Source organism: Bubalus kerabau, chromosome 6 (genome assembly GCF_029407905.1).
Source record: "Bubalus kerabau isolate K-KA32 ecotype Philippines breed swamp buffalo chromosome 6, PCC_UOA_SB_1v2, whole genome shotgun sequence".
In the NCBI taxonomy this organism is placed as follows: Eukaryota; Metazoa; Chordata; class Mammalia; order Artiodactyla; family Bovidae; genus Bubalus; species Bubalus kerabau.
The window spans coordinates 102,463,477-102,488,781 of record NC_073629.1 but is presented as its reverse complement, the minus strand read 5'-3'; the positions used below and the strand labels follow the sequence as shown (position 1 = coordinate 102,488,781).

The 25,305-nt window shown below is 46.0% G+C and overlaps 2 protein-coding genes and 1 pseudogene across 2 annotated transcripts; 1 reads left to right on the top strand and 2 right to left on the bottom strand.

Annotated features, from left to right (window-relative positions):
• Positions 1-2,237: 2,237 nt before the first annotated feature.
• LOC129656268 (phosphatidylinositol N-acetylglucosaminyltransferase subunit P-like) lies at positions 2,238-2,731 on the bottom strand. Its single transcript, XM_055586980.1, has one exon. The coding sequence runs from the start codon at positions 2,688-2,690 to the stop codon at positions 2,304-2,306; it is 387 nt and encodes a 128-aa protein (XP_055442955.1). The 5' UTR covers positions 2,691-2,731; the 3' UTR covers positions 2,238-2,303.
• A 2,013-nt stretch (positions 2,732-4,744) lies between these two features.
• LOC129656266 (transcription initiation factor TFIID subunit 9-like) lies at positions 4,745-7,557 on the bottom strand (annotated as a pseudogene).
• An 8,392-nt stretch (positions 7,558-15,949) lies between these two features.
• DMAP1 (DNA methyltransferase 1 associated protein 1) lies at positions 15,950-25,187 on the top strand. The gene is made up of 10 exons (XM_055586090.1): positions 15,950-16,362; positions 16,910-17,001; positions 17,250-17,445; positions 22,951-23,109; positions 23,232-23,399; positions 23,674-23,859; positions 23,959-24,030; positions 24,331-24,403; positions 24,553-24,848; positions 25,077-25,187. The coding sequence occupies exons 1-10, from the start codon at positions 16,258-16,260 to the stop codon at positions 25,134-25,136; spliced, it is 1,407 nt and encodes a 468-aa protein (XP_055442065.1). The 5' UTR covers positions 15,950-16,257; the 3' UTR covers positions 25,137-25,187.
• Positions 25,188-25,305: the final 118 nt, after the last annotated feature.

The window sequence follows — 25,305 nt, the reverse complement described above, 5'->3', positions numbered from 1 at the left end:
CAGCCCGGCATTTTGTGTGAGGTACTCTGCGTATAAATTAAATAAGCAGGATGACAATATACAGGCTTGACATACTTCTTTCTCAATTTTGAATCAGTTCATTGTTCCATGTCTGGTTCTAACTGTTGCTTCTTGACCTGCATACATGTTTCTCAGGAGGCAGATCAGGTGGTCTGGTATTCCTACCTCTTTAAGAATTTTCCACAGTTTGCTATGATTCACACAGTCAAAAGCTTTAGCATAGTCAATGAAGCAGAAGTAGTTTTTTTTTTCTAGAATTCCCTTGCTTTTTCTATGACCCAGTGAATGTTGGCAATTTAATGTCTGATTCCTCTGCCTTTTCTATATCCAGTTTGTATATCTGGATGCTCTTAGTTCATATACTGTTGAAGCCTAGCTTGAAGGATTTTGAGCATTACCTTGCTAGCATGTGAAATAAGCGCAATTGTGTGGTAGCCTGAACATTCTTTGGCATTGCCCTTTTTTGGAATTGGAATGAATTAGCACCAAGACTTGGCCCCGCCAGTCAGGCCCCAGTGCCTTCGGCCAAACAACCAACAGAGTGGGAACACAACCCCACCCATCAGCAGACAGGCTGCCTAAAAACTTCCTGAGCCCACAGCCACCTCTACACACATCCTTTGACATGGCCCTGCCTACTAGAGGCCCAAGACCCGGCTCCATTCAACAGTGGGCAGGCACCAGCCCCTCCCACCAGGAAACCTGCACAAGTCTCTGGACCAGCCTCACCAACCAGGAGGGAGACACCAGAAGCAAGAAAACTATGATCCTTCAGCCTTCAGAACTGAGTCTACAAATGCAGTTCAGAACATACCCTGGGACCAGCTGATCCCTGGCCCTTGCGTGATGAGAGGCGATAAATATGATGTTCCCCACAGAGGGCACTTCTCCAAGGTCAAGAAACATAAATAACCTTCCATATACATAAAATACAAATATAAATTTAGACAGAATGAGTTGGCAGAGGACTATGTTCCAGATGAAGGAACAAAATAAAACAGAAGAACAACAAAGTGATGTGGAGCTAGGCAATCTACCCAAGAAAGAGTTCAGGGACAATAATTGTAAAAATAATCAGAGAACTCAGGAAAAGAATAGATGCACATGGAGAGAAGTTACAAGAAGTTTTTAACAAAGAGTTAGAAAATATTAAGAACAACCAGAGTTGAAAAATACAATAACTGAAATGAAAAATACACTAGAAAGAATCGAGAGCAGAATAAATGAGGCAGAATGAATAAGTGATCTAGAAGACAGAATGGTGAAAATTACTGCCACAGAACAGAATAAAAAGAAATGAAGACAGTCTAGGAGATCTCAGGACAACATTAAACGCACCAACATTCAAATTATAGGGGTCCCAGAAGGAGAAGAGAGAAATGGCCTGAGACAACATTTGAAGAGATAACAGCTGAAAACTTCCTTAACATGGGAAAGGAAACAGTCACCCAAGTCCAGGAAATGCAGAGAGTCCCATTAAGGTTTAACCCAAGGAGGAACATGGTGAAACCCATAGTAATCAAATTGACCAGAATTAAAGATAAAGAGAAAATATTAAAAACAACAAGGGAAAAAATAATAAATGACATATAAGGGATTCCCCCATAAAGTTATCAGCTGATTTTCCAGCATAAACTCAGCAGGCCAGAAGGAAGTGGCACAACATATTTAAAGTGATGAAGACAAAAACTTACAACCAAGAATACTCTACCCAACAAGACTCTCATTCAGATTTTGGTGGGTCTAAGGACTGTTTGAATAATTTAAAACTCTTTCCTACAAGCAGAGGACAGGAACAGTATGAATAATATCTTGATACTACTTGGCAAAGACTTTGATAGGGAAAGAAGCAAATAAACCCCTTTTGATCAATCTGTGCCTCTGAGTGAGTTTCAATTTCCATTCTATTATGTAATATGAAATCAAAGCATGAGGTCTTGTTTATGGGGGAGGGTGTGGTACTCCCAGATTCTGAAATGAGGTCTTCTGTATGAAGCTGTTACTCTCACTTTTTAATCACCTCTTTCATTTTTACACACAATTTTTTTTAACCATATGGTAATGCAGTATTTATTCTGTCCATTAGTAACTACTATTTGATAACATTATAGTATTATTAGAACTTAATATAAAAGAAGTTCAACCTACTTTTTTTTTTACATTTCAACACTGGATATTAATCAGAAAGACAGTATAAATTAGTATGGTTGAAATCTTTATGTCAAAAATTTATAATAAATGTTTGGTATTAGTCCACATACAGTTAAGTTTTTGCTGTAAAGTTATTTGGCTTCAAGAAAGAACATTTGGTTTACTTCACTAACAGGAATATCTCTTAGTGCTGGGATGGCCTCTTCTTGGTCTTTCTGGTGCTGTTGATTTTTGGCATAGTCATCTGTGATATTATGAATGGAGTGGAGTAGAGAGGTACTCATCGTGTTTATTCCAAATAAGAGGACATCACCGATGACTACGGTAATGAGGAGATACACAGGCAGAGCAACAGCCCAATACTTTTGAGGCCAATAAGTTAAGCCTAAGGAGTTTAGCCAAGATTCAGGAATAAAAGCCCACACAAGATACAGTATGAAGCCAAATTGGGAGCTTAAGAAAAGAACAAAGCCATAAATTGCTCTTTCTGGCAATGGCAATGGTGAATTTTCCACCATTTTCCCCGTGGCTTTAGATATTCTTGGGTCCTCCAAGCGCCAACTCCTACACACAATTTTGAGTGATAGCAATGGTCCCTACCTTGTTTCTATCTTTATGGGAGTATACTTAATGTTAAACCATTTAATATGATGTTTGCTCTTCAGTTAAGGTCAGTTCAGTCACTCAGTCATGTCCGACTCTTTGCGACCCCGTGAACTGGGGGTTCAAAAGCACGATACTTTTGAACTGTGGTGTTGTAGAAGACTCTTGCGAGTCCCTTGGACTTCAAGGAGATCCACCAGTCCATCCTAAAGGAGATCAGTCCTGGGTGTTCATTGGAAGGACTGATGTTGAAGCTGAAACTCCAATGCTTTGGCCACCTGATGTGAAGATCTGACATTTGAAAAGACCCTGCTGCTGGGAAAGATTGAAGGCAGGAGGAGAAGGGGACAACGGAGGATGAGATGGTTGGATGGCATCACTGACACAATGGACATGGGTTTGGGTGGACTCCGGAAGTTGGTGATGGACGGGGAGGCCTGGCATGCTGTGGTTCATGGGGTTGCAAAGAGTCGGACACAACTAAGCAAATGAACTGAACTGAACTTAGTTTCTCAGAAAAAGAGAATAAAAGGCTCTTCATCATAGTTAGGAAATAGCCTTTGTCTCTTGTTTTACTTAGTGTTTTTTCCAGAAGCTCTTCTTGACTTTTCTTAGCCGTTGTATAATTGCACAGTTTTCAACTTGATTTTCATCCATGTGATTAATTAGGTTGAGGTTTCCTAATTTTGAACTATCTGTAAGGGGCCAAGGTAATTTTTATTTTTAGGTTTATTCTTAGGTGGTTAATAGTTTTTGCTGCCATTGTGAATAGAATCTTATTTTCTATTACATTTTCTAATTGGTTATGGCTGGTATATAGGAAAGCTATTGATTTTTGTTTTTACGTTGATTTTGTATGTGGTCACCTTGCTGAATTTTCTTATTAATTCTAATAGTTTGTCAATTGATTTTCTTGAGTTTTTCTATGTAAGCGATAGTGTCATTTGCAAATAATCACAATTTGCCTCTTCTTTTCTAATGTTTATACCTCTTATTGCTTTCCTTCTCTTTTTGAATTAGAGAAAGTAAATGATACCATTTGAATAGTAGTGGTGATAAAAGTCATTCTTGTCTTGTTTCTGACTTCAATTGGAATGTGTGTCTATTACTTCACCATTAAGTATGGCATTTGCTGTAAGTTTTTATCATTGTTTTATTAAAAACAAACAATGCATCAAATTAAAGCTGTTCTTTTTCTACATGCTAGGAAATTTTTTCTTTTATATCATTAGTGGATGTTGAATTTAAGACAGTCATTTAAATTTTTTTATTTATTAATATAAGTTAAATTGATATATAACCTAATGCTGAGCCATCTTAGTAATGCTGGGATAAATCCTCTTTGGGCTTGATGAATTACTCTTTCAATACACTGCTGGATTTAACTTGTTAAGATTTAATTTAAGATTTTTGCTTCATTGCTCATATGTGGGATCATGTACATATATTTTTTCTCTTGCCCTTACCTGGCTTTGGCTTCAGGATATGCCAGTCGGTAAAATGTGTTGTGTGGCTTTCCATCTTTTTCTTTCTTTTCTTCTCATTTCTAGCTTCCTTTCTTTCTTTAATGACAACTTGTTTTTTATACTTAAAGGCTGCTGAGAAACGATTACTAGTCCTATTGTTCGATGCACAATACTGGATGCTTGGGGCTGGTGCACTGGGACGACCCAGAGGGATGGAATGGGGAGGGAGGAGGGAGGAGGGTTCAGGATGGGGAACACATGTATACCTGTGGCGGATTCATTTTGATATTTGGCAAAACTAATACAGTTATGTAAAGTTTAAAAATAAAATAAAATTAAAAAAAAAGAAAATCTAACATCTTAATTGAAAACTATGGTAACTATATGTACTCATTAACTACTATTGAAGTTTTCTAAAACAACTTGAAAACATCATGTGCATGTTTAATTTCAGTACAATGGTTTCAAGACCAAGTATACATGTTACATGCATTAAGGCTAGATTATAAATGATTGCCATCACCATCATCATTATCAATATCACCTTCACATTTTCTTTTAACTTGTTTGATGACTCATTCTCACTTCCACTGCATAATCATAAGGGATTTGATTTAGGTCATACCTGAATGGTCTAGTGGTTTTCCCTACTTTCTTCAATTTAAGTCTGAATTTGGTAATAAGGAGTTCATGATCTGAGCCACAGTCAGCTCCTGGTCTTGTTTTTGCTGACTGTATAGAGCTTCTCCATCTTTGGCTGCAAAGAATATAATCAATCTGATTTCGGTGTTGACCATCTGGTGATGTCCATGTATAGAGTCTTCTCTTGTGTTGTTGGATAAGGGTGTTTGTTATGACCAGTGCATTTTCTTGGCAAAACTCTATTAGTCTTTGCCCTGCTTCATTCCGTATTCCAAGGCCAAATTTGCCTGTTACTCCAGGTGTTTCTTGACTTGCTACTTTTGCATTCCAGTCCCCTATAATGAAAAGGACATCTTTTTTGGGTGTTAGTTCTTAAAGGTCTTGTAGGTCTTCATAGAACCATTCCACTTCAGCTTCTTCAGCGTTACTGGTTGGGGCATAGACTTGGATTACTGTGATATTGAATGGTTTGCCTTGGAAACGAACAGATATCATTCTGTCATTTTTGAGATTGCATCCAAGTACTGCATTTCGGACTCTTTTGTTGACCATGATGGCTACTCCATTTCTTCTGAGGGATTCCTGCCCGCAGTAGTAGATATAATGGTCATCTGAGTTAAATTCACCCATTCCAGTCCATTTCAGTTCGCTGATTCCTAGAATGTCAACATTCACTCTTGCCATCTCTTGTTTGACCACTTCCAATTTGCCTCGATTCATGGACCTGACATTCCAGGTTCCTATGCAATATTGCTCTTTACAGCATCGGACCTTGCTTCTATCACCAGTCACATCCACAGCTAGGTATTCTTTTTGCTTTGGCTCCATCCCTTCATTCTTTCTGGAGTTATTTGTCCACTGATCTCCAGTAGCATATTGGGCACCTACTGACCTGGGGAGTTCCTCTTTCAGTATCCTATCATTTTGCCTTTTCATACTGTTCATCGGGTTCTCAAGGCAAGAATACTGAAGTGGTTTGCCATTCCCTTCTCCAGTGGACCACATTCTGTCAGATCTCTCCGCCATGACCCGCCCATCTTGGGTTGCCCCAGGGGGATGGCTTAGTTTCATTGAGTTAGACAAGGCTGTGGTCCTAGTGTGATTAGATTGACTAGTTTTCTGTGAGTATGGTTTCAGTGTGTTTGCCTTCTGATGCCCTCTTGCGACACCTACCGTCTTACTTGGCTATGTCAAGGCTATGGTTTTTCCTGTGGTCATGTATGGATGTGAGAGTTGGACTGTGAAGAAGGCTGAGCACCGAAGAATTGATGCTTTTGAACTGTGGTGTTGAAGAAGACTCTTGAGAGTCCCTTGGACTGAAAGGAGATCTAACCAGTCCATTCTCAAGGAGATCAGCCCTGGGATTTCTTCAGAGGGAATGATGCTAAAGCTGAAACTCCAGTACTTTGGCCACCTCATGTGAAGAGTTGACTGATTGGAAAAGACTCTGATGCTGGGAGGGATTGGGGGCAAGAGGAGAAGGGGACGACAGAGGATGAGATGGCTGGATGGCATCACTGACTCGATGGACATGAGTGTGGGTGAACTCTTGGAGTTGGTGATGGACAGGGAGGCCTGGCGTGCTGCGATTTCTGGGGTTGCAAAGAGTTGGACACGACTGAGCGACTGATCTGATCTGATGACTCATTGGAAGTCCTTTATGATGGTGTCATGTTAGTGGTAATAATAGTGGTTTTGGACCCTATTAATGATGGATTAATCCAAATATGGTGAACTGCTGCTGTTGCAAGAACTGATGCTTTTACAGCTGGGGACTGTGAAGCAGGAATCTGTACTGTACACCTTGGCTCTGTGAGGGACATTGGAGTCCCTACCTTAGTTGAGGGCTTCCCTGGTGGTTCAGTTGGTAAATAATTAATCTTAGTTGAAACAGACATGATTTGTGGGATTGGGTGACTGGAGTGGGAGTACTTGGTATGCCAACAACTGAGCCAACATTTACCTGTGGAACTGTTACTCTACCTGCAGAGTATATGTCTTTATTTGCTAAAGATTAAAGTCTATAGGTTGGAACAGCCAAGCAATATCTATCGAGTGGCAATTTGCTGCTGCTGCTAAGTCATGTCAGTCGTGTCCAACTCTGTGTGACCCCATAGACGGCAGCCCACCAGGCTCCTCTGTCCCTAGGATTCTCCAGGCAAGAATACTGGAATGGGTTGCCATTTCCTTCTCCAGTGCATGAAAGTGAAAAGTAAAAGTGAAGTCACTCCGTTGTATCCAATTCTTTGCAACCCCATGGACTGTAGCCTACCAGGCTCCTCCGTCCATGGGCTTTTCCGGGCAAGAATACTGGAGTGAGTTGCCATTGCCTTCTCCAAGTGGCAATCTAGGGCCTGAATATGGCTTGATTGATTGCAAAAGAGTTTGATTTCTTTCTTCAAAGTCTAATAAAAAAATCTCTTGGGGAAAGAGAGGTAAAAGATTGGTTAGCACAGCACTGGATTGACAATTGCACATCATGAGCATCAACAGTAACTCTCTTAGAAATTTTTGCATCATCTAAAATTGTGGTCACAAATTGAAAGGCAAACTCCAACATCTGATTTACAACTCTTACCTCATATTCTGTAATCTCCATGTCCTTCAGGATTTGTGCCATCATCTCTGCATCTTTCAGCATGCTCTTGGGAGAAGGCATCTTGCCAAACTCCATATAATATCCAGCAATACGACTTTTCGAGTTAAATCACTCACATGAATGTATTTCAGTGGTTTTGATGCAAGTCCTTTGCCTAGTGCCTGGTTTACCTTGCCTAACCTACCCTCCATCTCTGCCCTGTCATGCACCCTGACCAGTGAGCAGGATGTTCAGCCTTTTCTTATTCTCTTAAATAGATTCTATAATGTGAAAATTATGTATCCTTCAAATGTGTTTCTCTCTTTATTAGGCTCTGATATCATGCTACTTTCCTGCCTTGAGGAAATTTCATCTTATATGCTCTAAAGTCAACTTATTTATTTATAAATGAGGAATAATCTTTCCCCTGAAGGTCAACTAGAACTCACCTATTTAAAATTCTCAGCCTGTTACCTTTTAACTTTGTCATTCAATGACAATATTTTCAGTTTTTCTATGGTTATTGCCCCATTTGGTTTTCTAATTCTTTTTGGAACAATTTTGGCTACTTTTTTAAAAAACTGGAAAACATAACTCAGAACTATGAGCTTTAACTGGTAAAGAAATTGGTATCATAACAAGCATGAATTTGGTATTTATTTTGGGGCAGTGAAAATCCAGGTAATCTTAAAGGTAGCCCTTGACCTGCTGCAACTGATTATCACTTGCAATCAATTATCACTTGAATGAACGATGAAGGCAAAGTGTTGGTGAACTAAGTGGCCTCTGCCACAGAACAGTATGGAGGGAATAAGGGATTTGTGAACACAGTAAAGAGGAATTTCTTTCTGAACAGTGGGAAAAAAAAAAAAGAAGAAAAGAATGTGAAACTCAATACCCTAAAATTTTGATTCAAGACAAGTCCCAAACCATTGACTTTCTATGTCTATCATAAAAATAATTTATCTCTTGCAGTCATGGGGCTGATAGTAACTGAAAATCAAATCCAAAGTGTGATATTGAGGATTACTGTAGTATAATACCAATTAAATTCACAGCCTTGCCAGTCTGTTATGTGAATGTCAGAGTGTTGACCAGAAAAGAAAGCAGTCAGATAACTCAGAGCATCTAAAATCCTACCTGCCTTGAGTCTCCCCGGCCAGTAGAAGAGGCTTCTCTTCCCCTGCTGAGGCTAATGGGTGACTTCTGACAATCCTTGTCATCAGGAGGAAATAGTAACACAGTTCTATGAAAGCCTTCTGTTGACCCCTTCTGGTAAATCAAGGTAAATTCCATGAAAATACACGTGAGTGATGTTTCTACAGAGCCAGTGTTCTAGACGGTATCACAATGTCCTTTCCTAAGTGCCAGTTGCTTCACCTTATACCCTCCTACCATATGAAAGTGACAGAATGCTATATTTTACTGATTCACATTTAAAAAAATAAAATGTTGTTGAGGCAAAATTCATATAACATAAAATTAATTATTTTAAAATGAACAATTCAGTGGCATTTAGTTCATTCACATACCTTTGAATGTGATTCCATACCTTTGAAATGGAATTTATGTTATAATCAATGATATGCTATAGTTTAATTGATAATGTTTCATAAAATTCTTCATAGTGGAATATAAATAAAGGTGCACCTTTCAGTTGATGGTGTCTTAGAGTAGTTGAATTTGGGTACTTGGTGGTTTTCTTGGATTTTTGAGGAAGCACACTTTATATTTGGATGTCTTGCCAGCCACTCATCTACTGAGTTGACCCGAAGGACCATTAGCTTTGAGAGGAATCCAGAGCAAAGGAAACTGTCCAATTGGTCTAGCCTGTAATGTAAGTAGATGGGCCTCTTGGTCTCCATGACCCACCAGATTCCAATCATGTTGCAATCACCTTGCTGATGGAGACTATAGCAAGCCCAGGAGCAGCAATGCAGAAGTGAAGAAAACCATGCTCTGTTTGATAAGTAACTGATCTCCTTTGAGAAACAGCTTTATCTTACTACCAGGCCCTGATAGAGACTGCATGCTTGTCCCTGGGACAACCAGGTGACCTTCCTTCCATAACCTGGAAACTAGTTGATCCATTCTCAAGTCTGTAGTGTTCAAAAGCATTCGTCATCAGATGGAAAGAATACAAATGAGACCAGACCTAAGCGTCTTCTCCTTTGCCACCCATCCCTCAATAAACACTTATGTCTTAACAGGCAGAGGTTGTTTGAATGGATAAAGAAAAGCAAAACCCAAATACCTGCTGTGTATAAGAGATGCACTCTAAAAGATGAAATAAAATGGAAGGAAAAAGTATATACCATGCAAACAGTAAGCTTGTGAAGGCTGGAGAGACTATATGAGTTAAAGTATATTTCAAGACAAAGACTAGAGATAAAGATAGATACTTCAGGACCACCCTGGTGGTCTAGTGGTTAAGAATCCACCTTCCAAAGCAGGAGATGCAGGTTTGATTCCTGGTCAGAGAATTAAGATCCCACATGTCAGGGGGCAACTAGAGAAATCTCACATGCTGCAAGGAAAGATCACACACGCCACAACTAAGACCTGACCAAAATAAATACATAAAATAAATATTTAAAAAGATAGATATTTCATAATGGCAAAGCGATTGATTCACCAGGAAGCTATAAGAATTATAAATTTGTGACAACAGAGATTATAACCTAATGACAGAGTTTCAAAATACGTGGAACAAAAATTGACAGAACTAAAAGAAGAAATACACAATTCCACGATCATAGTTGGAGATGAAAAGAAACCCTCAGCCATAGACTAATAGACATAAAAATATCAAGAAAGATATAGATTATGTGAACAATATCATCAACTATCTTGCCCTAATGGAAATTTATAAAACTGCATACCACAACTGCAGGATATATATTCTTTTCAAACATTGTACGCATTGTACACATCAATGGACCATATGCTGAGCCATAGAACAAGTCTCAATAAATTTGAAAGCTTTGATATCATACAGAATATGTTCTCTGACCACAATGGAATTAAATTAGATATCAATAATCATAAGCTACCTAGAAAACTCCCAAATATTTGGAAATTAAGCAACATAGTTCTAAACAATCCATGGATCAAAGACATAATCACAAGGGAGTTAGAATGATAATGAAAACATAAAATGAATAGTAGGATGCAGGATAAACTTTATAGCTCTAAGTACTTGTGATTGAAAATAAGAAAGGTCTATATACCCCTTGGGCTTTCTTATATGGGCTTCCCTGGTGGCTTAGATGGTAAAGTATCTGCCCGCAATGCGGGAGACCTGGGATCGATCCCAGGGTTGGAAAGATCCCCTGGAGAAGGAGATGGCAACCCACTCCAGTACTCTTGCCTGGAAAATCCCATGGATGGAGGAGCCTGGTAGGCTACAGTCCACGGGGTCGCAGAGAGTCGGACACGACTGAGCGACTTCACTTCACTTCATATACCCCTTACGTTTTATCATGGAATGCTGGCTGGCATCCCCAATGTTATGGTCCAATGGATCAAATAATTCTCAGTTCTCACTGGGTGGTTTCATGGCCTCTCACAGACAAGTGTTTAGTTTCTACAACAGTCATTGTAAGCCAAAAACTCCTTCTCAAGTAGTGGCCAGTTTGTGGGTGGGATCAGAGCCTTGCTTCAGAATCCTGGGTGCCCATGCTGTGATTCCCCAATTGGAATTGCCTGAAGGTATTAAGTAAGATTTCTGTCACAAAATATGTCCAGAACATTGGGTCTGTTGGATAATCAGGCCCAACTAGTAACACAGCTTGCACTGCAGCCTAGGCCTATCTTTTGGAGCCAGGTTCCTCTCTAAACCTATAGGTTACTGATAAATGAGTCAGAGCAGCACGCTCAAATATAGTACACACGGCCTCCAAACCCAAGAGGGCCACCAAGCTTTCTAACTTTTTGAGGTGAGTGGTACAAGATGTGACCTCTTGTTTCTTACTTTAATTTTTGTTTATTTATTTAGTGTAGACAAGCAAAAGAATTGTCTCACAAGGAAGTCTGTAAAAGACTCCAGATTTGGGGAGGACTGGCTCACCAAATAAAAAAATACATGTGTTTAAAAGAAAAAAAGAAAAATAAAGATGTCTTAGCTTGAGCTGCTATAACAGAAATAACTATAGACGGAGTGACTTAAAAGATATGTATTTCTTAGAGTTCTGGCAACTGAGGAGACTGTTCTGCCAAAAAATTTAAAAAGCTCAATAACATAAAATAGACCACAGGAGTCTGCTCAGGAAAGCTGATAACTGATGACATACAATTGGTAGGGGAAGGGGAAGGGAGATGCCTGCAAAAGCTAGAATTTCAAAAAAGCTGAAATGGTACAGAGAGATACCGCCCACAAATCCTGGAATCCATGGTAGGTGAGTGTGAAAACAGAAATCTTTTCCTTTGTGGAGAACGTTGGAAGCTTCTTCAATCTACTGCAAATTCTGGAGACTTCTGGGGGTGGGGACAGGGGCAGGGCTCCCGAGAATATCCCAGGAGCCTTCATCCTGGGAGGAGGGAGCCACCCCGCACTTTGCCTGCTCGACCCCCCTCTCCCCACCTCTCTGCCCCCTGCTTCCACACACACAGTGTCCTGGGACTGCTCCGTGCTGGGGCCACACGTGCCCTCCAGCCATCCCAGAGAGGTTTCCATCTTCTTTTTGCCCCTAGAACTGGAGGGGGACCACACAGGACTTGCCGAGACCCCTGTCCTCCGGCTCCTTTCCCTGGACTTTGTCAATCCTGCTCCCCACTGGCTTTTGCCCAGGGGCACAGGATGCTTTGGAGAGGTAGTCATCTTGATCAGGCCTCACAGGCAGCTCCAGTTCTCATCTACTTGGTCCTTTATATTGAGGTACAATGTTCACGCGATGAAGTGCACAGTTCTTAATGTACCAGCTGAAGGCAGTAATCACATTTTCCTTCTGGACGGCTGGAGCCTTTAAGGCACAGGGCCTGGCATTTAATGGCCTAACTAAATGACTTCCCTGGTGGCTCAGAAGGTAAAGAATCTGCCTGCAATGTGGGAGACCCGAGTTCAATCCCTGGGCCAGAAAGATCCCCTGGAAAAGGGAATGGATACCCAGTTCAGTATTCTTGCCTGGAGAATTCCATGGAGAGGAGCCTGGCAGGCTATATAGTTCCTGGGGTCGCAAAGAGTTGGACATGACTGAGTGACTAACACGTTCACTTTCACTTTACAGTTAAATACTAAACAATTATTTGTTGAATAAACTAATGAACAAAATCAAGTCAATGTACATTTCCACCAACAGTATATAGAAATATGGCGCCTATTTCAACCACACCCTTGTCAAAAATAGGTATCACAATTATGTTCAAGTTTTAGCTATTTGATAGTCATAAAATGATTTCTCATGATAGCTCTCAGTTCTTCAACTCTTTGAATCCCAGTAAGGTGGAACGCTTATCTGTATGGTTATTGGCTGTTGCACTTGTGTGAATTTCCTAATCATGTTCTTTGCCCATTTCAAAACATGGGAAATTTGTCCTATTAGTTGGAAAACGTCCTTCGTAATTCGCCTGAGCAAGACCAGGGCAGATGGAGTGGCTCCGGATCTTGATCACAGCACGCACACACCACCTTCCCTTCCCCACAGTTTCTAAGAAGCCCCTGAAAACAGGGCACATGACCACTTGCTGGAAGAGCCCAGAGGATGAGAAAACCCACTGCCACACTTATGGAGTGCATAGTCTTGGTGAGGAGAGGGGAGGAGGGGGAGGAGGGGTAGAGGTGGAGGGGAGAGAGAGAAGGGAGAGGAGGGAAGGAAGGAGAGAGCCAGGCCAGACCCTCAGGGGCGACAGTCTACTATTTTCTAGCTGAGCTGTCAACAGACAGGCTGAAGAGCGATGGGCTTCTAGGATCCCTTTTTATTCTGCCTCCTACATCCACATCCCATCAGTTCCTAGTTCCAGTTGACGCTACCACTGCCTCCCACCTTGTTCTCCTGTCTCCAGCTCCCTGCACCAGCAAGCCACCAGTGTTCTTTCTTAAAGAGGAATCTGACTGTTTTCAACCTTCTTCCCAACTCTCCTCCCCATGACGCCCCCCCACCCCATACCCTTCAGCGGCTTCATATTGCTCTCAGGGTTGAATGAAAACTCTGTTAAAGTTGACTCTGCAGCCCCAGAGCACCCCAGCCTGAAATCCCTCTCCCAGGCCCCTCAACAGAACACTGCATTGCAAGAGTCTCTTCAGAAGTGGTGTTGGGTTTCTGGGGAGGGTCAGCTGGGTGGGCACCACAGAGTAAGCTCCCCTTGGGCCTGGCAGAGAGCTCCACTGTCACCTGCAATGTGATACAGGAAGTGTGGCAGTGGCTCCCAGAAGGGTCAAGAGAGAGGCATCCCTCTCTCATTCCCTTTTCCCCAATCCTGGACTCAGTTTCCCCAAGGAATGAGAAGCTCTGGACCAATCATTCTGAGGGATTTCCTAATGACAGCAGCTAAGGCGGCACTCCAAGAAAAGGGAAGAAACCTGGCCATTTCCAAGACAGAAAGAAAAATGATTCCTCTTAGGATAAAACCCAAACTGTGGCCCCTAGTGCCTACCTCCGATCTTAAGTCTTCCTATTCTTCCCCTCCTTACCCAACGGCCACCACACCAGCCTCTTTTCTTTATGTCCCTTCAACATACAGTGTTCCTTCCATTTTAGGAAGGAACACTTTGCCTTTGTTATTCCTCATGTCTGAAACACTCCTTCTCCAGGTATTTTGTGGCTGATTTCATCATTTAAACCTCAGCTCAGATTTCAGCTCCCCGAGAAACTTTTCCTGACCACACTACGTTTAGTCCCCTATCCTATTACCCTACTTAATGTTTTTCATAGCTCTTGTCCCTATGAAACTTACACTATTTTATTGTTCATATGCTAGATATGAGCCCCGTTGGGAAATATTTGTATCTCATTCACCCAGCGCATTCCCAAAGCCTAGAATAACACCTATCACAGACACACATTGGTATACCACATCCTTGTCCTCACAGGAAGTATTCTATCAGGAGAGATATATCTTAAACAAATAATCATGCAACACTGATTACAAGCAGAATCAAGTGTTTGAGGCTGAGGTGCAGGACCCTTTCCCACTGCTTTGTCCACTTCTGGCTCCAAGGACTGTTCCTTTACCCTGTGGGCATTTGCTGCTGCAAGACCCTGGCTTCCCCTGGAAACTGACTAGAGCTCAGAGCATTCACCCAGGAATTAGACCTCAGAAGCAGGGCAAGGTTTATATCTCTAGGCCCACTTCTCCAAACTTGTGGGATCTAGCTAGGTTTGTGGCTGCAGCAGCAATTTTTCCCTACCCCTCTCCCTACGCAAGTCAGAACAGGATACAACATTGATAGCTCACTTGTGTGGGCTGTCTGCTCATTCTAGATTTTTGACAAGCCCCTGGCTTGGGGTCTGGTCTCCTTAATACCTTACAACAGCAGTCCCCAACCATTTCTGCACCAGGGACTTTTTTCATGGAAGACAATTTTTGCACTGATTGGGGGGAGGGGGTGGTTTCTGGATGCTTCAAGCACATTACATGTATTGTGCACTTTATTTCTATTATTATTACATCAGCTCCAACTCAGATCATCAGGCAGTAGATTCTGGTGGTTGGGGACCCCTGCCTTACAAGCTCCACTCTATCTCCCATGCCCAATGCCCAGGGTCCTCCGTGTCTGCAGGCTATTTTGCAGAGGCTGAAGTTAGGAGCTGCTTCCCCTGTCCCTTTGCCCTTCCTCAGGACCTTCTGTTCTTCGATTCTCTCTCTCTCTCCAAGAAGATCAGCAAGTTTCTTCCCTTGTGGGATACTTCTTCCAGTTGCTACCTGCTCGGGGCTGTGCTCTTGAACCTCTTTGGAACCCACACTAATGCAGCTAGCTCCCAGACAAGTGAAGTTTCAGAAAGCTGGGCTCCAGTAAAGTCCCACGGGATCCCGATCCACAGACAACCCAATCAGAGGAGGTGCAAGTGAGGGTCCACACCTCACACCATCTTGGCAGCCACCCTGGCAAGCTCTGCCTTGTCTGGTTGATCTCTTCAACGCTCAGCACAGTGTCTGGTACGTACTTAGCACTTAATGAACAGAGGCAATTAACACCACTAATTCGTTTAATGGAAAAAGGCACCGTGTTAATGTTTTACATGGATTATTGGCACTTCGTTTACGCAGGTACCATTACAGTTTCCACTTTGAAGAAACGAGTGCAGAGAAATTAAGCGACTCCCAAGGTCACAAAGCTGTGCACTCTCTTTTCATTGCGCGATGGCGCAACGCAGAGGGAAATGCCAACGCCGAGGGAAAATGCCAGAACCCCAGGCAGTCCAGGAAACCGGCGAGCTCCTGGGAGGCAAGGTGGGTGACAGGCTCTGCGCGGTCAGTAATTTTCATATGGGGTTGCCAGCCGGCTTGCTTTCCGCTTAACACAGACCGGAAGCGTTCCAGTCGGCCACATTTCTAACGCGCACGACCGGAAGTTTCTGTCCGCGGCTTTCAGGAGATAGTGGAGCCGCTGGGCCGCAGCCGGGAAGCTTAGGTGTGGAGGCGCTGAGACTTAGGAGACAACTGGGGCCGTTGGGGAGACTCAGGTGGCGAGACACTGGCGGGGTCCCGACCTGACCCTGGGCCAGTCTCGTCCTCGCGGCCCGCCTCCTCACCCCGCCCCCACTTGGGGCTGAAGTGGCTCCGCCTCCTGATCTGAGCCTGGTCCCTCTTCAGGCACTGACCCTTGACCTCGGGGCGCCCCCCCATCCTTTGGGCGCGATGGCTACAGGCGCGGATGTCCGGGACATTCTAGAACTCGGGGGTCCAGAGGGAGATGCAGCCTCTGGGACCATCAGCAAGAAGGACATTATCAATCCGGACAAGGTAGCAGTGGTGCCTGGGAGTTGGGTAGCGGGAGTGAAGTGGTGAGGAAGAGTGACACAGAAGAGGGCTCGAGGAGAGATGGGGTGCCACACTGGAGTGAGACGGGCGGTAAAAGATGTGACACAACGGGATAGAGAGCATGTGTCACCGTGATGAGGTGGGACGGAGGAGGGGGACACCCGTGGAAAGTGGTGGGGACCAAGAAAGTGTGACACGTGTAGGAGAGGACCTGGAGAGGGACACTTGTGTGGGATATTTGGGGGAGGGCCATCAAGTCGGGGTGACCATGCTGAGATAAGGGAGAAATATCTTCTCCTCTGCCAGGTCGGGCTCTGAGGTTAGAGGTGTGGTGGGGAATGACCCACTCGTACCCAGGCGCCCCTGGAGTGGGTTTCTGTACCTTCATAGTGTGTTATGACGTGTCACAGTGTGAATGTGTGTCGCTCTACCTGTAGGTGCTGGTTTGTTCAGGGATTGAGCTGGGCTAAAGAATTTTCAGGAAAGGGAGTTTAGGCTGTGGTTCCTCTCCTGTGGTTTCCCTCCCCAGAAAAAGTCCAAGAAGTCCTCGGAGACACTGACCTTCAAGAGGCCCGAGGGCATGCACCGGGAGGTCTACGCACTGCTCTACTCTGACAAGAAGCAAGTATTAGAACCCCAGGGCCCCAGGCTTAGGCCCCTGACCAACCTGCCTGTCCCTAACTCCTGATTTTCCCAGCCAGTTTCCTCCTCACTCAGGGCTCTTGCTTGCCCACTAGGATGCAGGAGCACGGATGTCTCACTCCAGGACGTGACTTCCTTGCTCTAGGGTAGATCAGCAGCCTGGATCCAAAGGCTCTGTCCACACCGTCTGACTCTGTAATCTCTCACCTCCTTAAACCTGCTCCCAGGGACGCGCCCCCACTGCTACCCAGTGACACTGGCCAAGGCTACCGCACAGTGAAGGCCAAGTTGGGCTCCAAGAAGGTACGGCCCTGGAAGTGGATGCCATTCACCAACCCAGCCCGCAAGGATGGAGCCATGTTCTTCCACTGGCGAAGGGCAGCAGAGGAGGGCAAGGACTACCCCTTCGCCAGGTTCAATAAGGTGAGCCACCACCATGGGGACATAGGCCAGGGTGCCCACCTGCTCTGAGCCACATGCCTGAGCTCTCCAGTCTCCTGGTTGGCTCCAGAGGCACTCTCAGACCAGGTCTTGACCATGTTTGCCCACTTAGTCCTTGGGACACATGCTTGCAGGGTCTTCTCTGCCCGTGGGGTCCGGTCCTCTCCTAGCCCTGCTCTGATTTTTGGTGAGCTGCCTTGGCCTTTCAATTGTTGCTGTTCTTCAGAGCGATGTCCTAGGTGCTCTACTCTGCTCACTCTCTACTTTCTCCCTGGTGTGCCTCATTTACACCATGACCTCAGTTACCCTCTCTATGTCACTAACCCCAACTTAATATCTCCAGTCCAGAGCAGCAGTTCCCATATATCCAGTCATTTGCTTACCTCACTCCCTAAAGGCTCCACAGGTACTTCAGATCAAGTGGATTCCCGTGAGCAGAACTTACCATCTTCCCTCTGTTCCCCACCCATAAACCTGTTCCCCACATCAGTGAATGACACCACCATCCACCCAGTTACCCAAACCAGAAATCTGGGACTCATCCTTAACCAATCCTCCTTTAGCACTCATATTATTTCAATCAACAACAGAACAAAGAAAGTAGGGAAGACATACAACAAACGTGGAAACAAATAAGTTGGATTCTTTCAGATAGGACTGATCAATGAAACCAGGATATGAAATGAGATAAAGAGGGAACTTGTAGATGTAGGGGAGGCCTAATTTAGGTAGGGTGGTCAGGGAGGGCCTCTCTGAGAAGCTGGGATTTGAGCTAGACCTCAGTGATACATCCCGTCATGAGTCCTGCTGATGGTTTCTATATAAATGACATCTGCCTATGTTCTTCATTCTCTGTACCAGCACCCTAGTCCACGCTGATTCTTCTCTGTTCTAGATGACTGAGGCTCAGATGGAGCAGGGCCCTACCCAGACCCACCCAACCAGTGAGAAACAGAGCTGGGCTAGGCTGAGATTCCCTAGGCCATTGTTTAAGCCACTACACAGTATGGACCCCAGTCCCTGCAGCTTAGAGCAGCCTAATCTTTGAGCCTGAAAGCCCAAGGGGCTTGTAGCTGGACTCCCAAGTCCTGACTTCTTGCCCCTCAGCTAGTACATCCACTTGCACCTGGACACGTTCCCCCGAATGGCTCACACCCCTTTCAGACTCAGCATGTCCAGGTGTGACCCATCATTCTCCCCCACACCCCCAAATTGCTTTTTCTCCACCTCACCACCATCTTTAGGCCCTTCAGGTCCAATGGAGGGAGAGGCTGGAGATGTAAGACTGAAAAGGGATATCCAAGAGGTAAGAGGTTTGAGGTGGGGGAGGAAAGGTTGGATGAGACAATTCAAGGTGAAGACAAAAGAGTGTTCATTTTGTATTTCGTAAATGCTGCTCCATGCCAGGACTTCCCTTGTAGCTCAGTGGTAAAGAATCCACCTGCCAGTACAGGAGATGTAAGTTCGATCCCTGGCCTGGGAAGATCCCCTGGAGAAGGAAATGGCAACCCATTCCAATATTCTTGCCTGAGAAATTCCATGCACAAAGGAGCCTGGTGGGCTACAGTCCATGGGGTTGCAAGAATTGGATATGACTTAGTGACTAAACTATATATGTGTGTGTATACATATACATACACACACACACACATATATATAAATATAAAATTTTTCTTATTCTTTTCCATGTTAGGTTATAATAAGTTAATTGAATATAGTTCCCTGTGTTATGCAATAGGACCTTTTTTATCTGTTTTATATATAGTAGTTTGTATCTGCTAATCCCCAATTTCCTAATTTATCCTTCCCCCATCCCCATTGGGAACCATAAATGTGTTTTCTGTGTATGTGAGTCTATTTCTGTTTTGTGAACAAGTTCATGTGTATCATATTTGGATTCCACATATAAGTGATATCATATGATATTTGTCTTTCTCTGTCTGACTTCTCTAGTTGCATCTATGTTGCTGCAAATGGCATCGTTTCATTCTTTTTTATGGCTGAGCAGTATTCCATTGTGTATATATACCGGTTTTCTTTATCTGTTCACTGTCAGTGGGCATTCAGGCTGCTTCCACGTCTTGGCTGTTGTGAATAGTGCTGCTGTGAGCATAGGGGGGCATGTGTCTTTAAAATTAGAGTTTTCTCCAGGTATCTGCACAGGCACAGGATTCTGGGTCATAAGGTATTGAATTGACTCTTGAAGGACGTCACCAGGTAATAGTAGGAAAGAGTACAGTGACTTGTTCAAGCAGAGGAGTCATTGTGAGCAAAGACATAAATGAAAAATCAGTCATGTGTATGGCATGCTGTGGGCATTTCCCCGTTGACGAAGCCTGAAGTCCAGGACGGAACATGGTGGGAGAAGAGGCCTGAGAGGCTAGCAGGGCTGGGTCAGGCAGGGCTGGGCAGCCAGGCTCAGGAATGGGCTTTGCGCTGTGTCTTTGGGCAGCCACTAGTAGGTTTTAAGTAGAATGGTGTCAGGATCACATTTGAGTTTTAGAAAGCTTGTGGTGGTTATGGGTGGAGAATGAAGCCACAGTAAAGGAAACTAAGCGTCTTCCCGCCAACGCTGCTCATTCGTGGGGCCGCGCTTTCAGCCTGTGGCTCCCCCGCCGATTTCTTGCTCAAGCCAGCAACACGAGAGCTCCTGTGACAGCGCCTTCCTCGCCTCTGATGGCCGGCTGCCATAGCCCGTGATGCTTAAAGCCTCTCGAGTCTGTGCCCTTCTCTTCACCTTCTGCTGCTCTATTTCAGGCCTCTTCACTTCCTACCTGGATTATTTCTTAAACCTGCCAGTTGGTCTCCTAAGTTCATATTTCACCCCCTCTGTCGTCACTGTTGCCAGGGTGGTCTATGTAGAAGAGAATCATGATCTCACTCCTCTCTTTAAAACTAACCTTTCTGGCTCCCATCACCTACAGGATGAATTCCAGACTCCTTAGTGGGCGTATAGGCCTGCAGCAGCTCCCCTCTGCTGACTCTCCAGGCTCTCTCAGGCCTTTCCCTGTCTTGCCCTTTTCTTGTTCCCCTAATGTGTCCTGATGCTTCAGGCCATTTCTCTCTCATCGCTGTTTACGTGGTACCCCTGCTTAGGATTCTTTCCTCTGCATTCCCTCACCAGTTCACTTCTATTATACTTAACCTTAAGGCTGAACCAGACCTCATTTATCTCTTCCCTGTCAACCCTTGTCCCAGGCTGAATCAGGTGTCACTCATTACACCCTAGGCATACCTTTGTCATCAGTTTTGCCTCCCTGTACTAAATTAGTTTTGCAGCTGGACTGCGAGCTCTGAGAAGGTAAGGCCCATCTTACTCAGCACTGTGTCCCTAGCATAGGTCTAGCAGGCCCATGATATTAATAAATATTTGCTGATCTCTCTTGCTTGACTCTGAACTTCTTTTTATTTTTATGGCTGCACCATGTGGCTTGTGGGATCTTACTTCCCCAACCAGGATTCAAACCTGGGCCCCAGCAGTCAAAGTGCCAACTGCTAACCTTTGGACCACCAGGGAACTCCCTGACCATGAGCTTCTTGAGAACAGGACCAGCTACACTGTTCCTGAGTATATTTTTTTTTAATTAAATGGAATTAAAATGCATAGGAGGGATACTTAACCAACTGCAGAGATCTGAAGGATCAGAAGTTATCTAGGTAGAAGGAATGTGGAAGTGAGAAGGCATTTGAGGCAAGAACAACAAAGGCTGAGGGGGAGAGCCTGCTATATTCCAGTAACTGCTAGTCTCTCAGCTGGAACTTAGGGTCCATGAAGGACAGTGGTTGCAGAGGGAGGCCAGGTCACTTACCATATGTTCACTGATTGATTCAATAAATATTCATTGATACCTACAGTGTGCAGGTCCTGTGCTGAGCCTAGAAGGTAGGAAGTGATCCAGACAACCCTTGCTCTTGGCAAGTTTAAAGATTATCTAGAAGGCACTTTCAAAGTATCAGGGAGCCTTTGAGGGGTTTCATAAGGGATGGTTGGGTAATATCAGTTATATATTCTAGAACAGTGCTTTTCAATTATCTGTGATAAAGGACATTTAAAAAAATTTCCCAATTCATCAGAGACTACTAAAGATAGTAAAATTGTAAGAAAAGACAAAATATCAGTCCATATTTCTTCTAAATTATTTAGCAGCAGATGATGCTGTAAAATTGTCGTAAAGCTTTCTAAATGCTTACTCTCATTTCTGTCCTTACTGTAGACTAGGTTTGCAGCAGCACTGGTCTAAAGGCTGCCCTTGAACAGTGTCAGAGAGGTCACATCTTGGCTGCAGATGGAGAACTGCCCAGAAGAGGATTAAATGGAGGCAGAGAGACCAGTGGGGAGGCTGTATCTCTATCCAGGCAAGGGGGTAGTGATGGTCTGGACACGGGCATGGCAGTGGAGAATTGGGAGGTCAAAGATACAGATTTGGGAAAGAGGAGCCGTCTCTGGGGTTGCACAGAGTCGGACACGACTGAAGCAACTTAGCAGCAGCAGGGGTTCAAGGGTAAAGGTAGAAATTAAAGATGCCTCCTAGGGTTCTTGCTTGGGTGATGCCAACATTGAGATCTGAACTGGAGGAGATAGAAGTTTGAGGGAGCACAGTGAGCTCAGTACTGAACATACTGATTTTTTTTGTTGAGGTATAACTGTTTTATATATATATATATTTTAGCTTCAGTTTAGAAGGTAATGATCCCGTATCTGTATATATTGTGAAACGGTCACCCCAGTGAATCTGGTTAACGTGCACCACCTGAACATACTCAGTTTGGGATGTATGTAGGACCTCCAGTAGGAAATGTCCAAGAGGCTGCAGGACGTAAGGGTTTTGAGAGCCAGTGTCGTTTGATGGAGAAACTTCCCTGGTCCTGCCTATCACTGTCTCCTTCCTGGGGTCTCTGACTGACAGACCCAGCCCATACTGGTGCTGTTTCCCTGAGGGAGGTCTGGAGGACAGGGCATGGGGGTTGGGATGGGGGTGTATGCTGGGAGTAGGATTCAGGTGCCTTTTCTATAGAGATGAAGCCTTGGCCAGCTTGGGGAGCTGCAAGTCTCCCTGTCACCACTGGGTGGCAGGAGTGCTTCAGACAAGTGTTCCCTGCTAGGGGCTCCTGGACCTTTCTCTGGAACTTAGCCGTCTGCCCTACTCCAAGTTGACCCTTGGACTCCACAGACATGCTTACCCGTGGGCCCCTCACCTTAACCATGGGGTCAGGAGCATGTGTTTTGTGCAGTTGGTCCTGGAGTGGATCCAGAGGTGGGCGACAGTCCTGGAGCCTGCCAGGGCCTTTGGTCAAGCCGTCAGTTTCTTTCCTTGCTCTGGAAACATCATTTCCAGGGGTCCTGTGCAGGGTCCCAGGCAGAGGATCTGCTTTTGTCCAGTGCAGGCATGGGCAATAAACAGGAGGGACCGTGGTCACGGGGCTGCAGCCTGTGCGACGTGCCGTGACGCGGGCGTGCCCATCCCCCTCCCCGCCCCCCGCCTGTAGACCGTGCAGGTGCCCGTGTACTCAGAGCAGGAGTACCAGCTCTACCTTCACGACGATGCTTGGACAAAGGCAGAGACTGACCACCTCTTTGACCTCAGCCGCCGCTTTGATTTACGTTTTGTCGTTATCCATGACCGGTATGACCACCAGCAGTTCAAGGTGAGCTGGTGCCTTGTTATTTGCATGTGTGCCCAACCCTCAGGCCCGGCAGGCCACTAGCTTCATGCCTGCCTTCTCACACACCTCTGAGCGTTTGTCTCTCTCTCCATGTCTGTCCTTAGAAGCGTTCTGTGGAGGACTTGAAGGAGCGGTACTACCACATCTGTGCCAAGCTTGCCAACGTGCGGGCCGTGCCAGGCACAGACCTCAAGATACCAGTATTTGACGCTGGGCATGAGCGACGGCGGAAGGAACAGCTGGAGCGTCTCTATAACCGGACCCCAGAGCAGGTCAGCCCGAGTCCCACAGACTCTTCTCCAAGCCCTGAAACCCCCTGACCACCACCTCCACCCTCCACGCCCTCGGCTCCCCTACTGCCCCCGCCCCGACCCCATCCAATCCCACCCTTCACTAGCCACCCTCCCTGCTCTCCATAGCGCTCACGACCCCCTGCTGCTCAAGAGTCCCTCACAGACAGCCCAGCAACCCACCCCCCGCCCCGTCTCCCTCTCTCTGTCGCTGCCCCTTGAGTTTCACGCTCCTCTCAGCGTCTCTCTTTCCCAGGTGGCGGAGGAGGAGTACTTGCTGCAGGAGCTGCGCAAGATCGAGGCCCGGAAGAAGGAGCGGGAGAAGCGCAGCCAGGACCTGCAGAAGCTGATCACGGCGGCAGACACCACTGCCGAGCAGCGGCGCACGGAACGCAAGGCCCCCAAGAAGAAGCTGCCCCAGAAAAAGGAGGCTGAGAAGCCGGTGTGGAGACTAAGCCAGCCCAGCTTAGGGTGGGGGGCTGGGACTAACACTGGGCCCTCTCCCAGTGACACCCTGGTCTCCATAACTGCTCCTCCCCAGGCTGTTCCTGAGACGGCAGGCATCAAGTTCCCAGACTTCAAGTCTGCGGGCGTCACGCTGCGGAGCCAACGGGTACGTGAATCACCTTCTTCTCTGTGTCTGGGCCTCAGCTTTATGGCCTAAGCGCTGTGGGCCAGGGGCCTGGAGCAGGTGGAGGTGGACACACCAGGATCTCAAGGGGACGCCAGACTGAGCTCAGTTTTCAGCCTGTTCTACTCACTGGTTGTTTCCTTCTGTGACTCAGAGCTGCCTCTAGGGGTTAACTTCTCTTCTAGCCCTCCCCACCCCGCCCCAATTCCTTTTGTCCCCTTCATTCTAAACTACTTGTCGGGAGAGGGTCCCGCTTGAGCTGAGCTGCCTGGGTCATTGCAGATGAAGCTGCCCAGCTCTGTGGGACAGAAGAAGATCAAGGCCCTGGAACAGATGCTGCTGGAGCTGGGTGTGGGTGAGTGTGGAGGCTGGGCCCCTCAGGATAGACCTTCCCACCAGAAGGGGCCCCCGCCCCTCCCAGGCGAGGTTGTGGATGAAGGCCGGGCGGTAGGGGGCAGTTCTTGCTGCTGGCTTCCCACCACCGTGCCTCCTGCCCGCCCACAGAGCTGAGCCCGACGCCCACGGAGGAGCTGGTGCACATGTTCAATGAGCTGCGGAGTGACCTGGTGCTGCTCTACGAGCTCAAGCAGGCCTGCGCCAACTGCGAGTATGAACTGCAGATGCTGCGGCACCGGCACGAGGCGCTGGCCCGGGCCGGCGTGCTGGGCGGCCCCACCACCCCGGCGTCGGGCCCGGCCCCCGCCCCAGCTGAGCCAGCGGTGTCTGAACCCGGTCTTGGCTCTGACCCCAGCAAGGACGCCATCATCGATGTGGTGGGCGCACCCCTCACGCCCAATTCGGTAAGAGGCTGGACCGACCAGGAGAGCTCCAGCTGGCCCTGCTAGTGAGCACAGGCACGTGCATGCACGGGCCCCACCCCCTCTAGCGCCCGAAACAGGGATCATCGCTCTGAGGGGTTCTGAGAATGAGTGGGTGGCCAGTGGGCATCACCTTCCTGACTCAGAGCAGGAAACACATGCACCAAGCCCGAGTCCAGCCATTGACCTCGGCACCTTGTGTCTCCTCAGAGGAAGCGGCGAGAATCGGCCTCCAGCTCCTCTTCTGTGAAGAAAGCCAAGAAGCCATGAGAGGCCCCACGGGGTGTGGGACGCTGCTGTGTAAATAGAGCTGCTGAGCTGGACTGGGCTGCCTCCTTTTCCTTCTCACCGCTTCTGATGCCCCTGGCTGGGAGGGTGGCCAGGAGGAGTGGCACTGGGGCTTGCCTATGCTGAGGCCCTTGGCAGCCCTTTAACCACT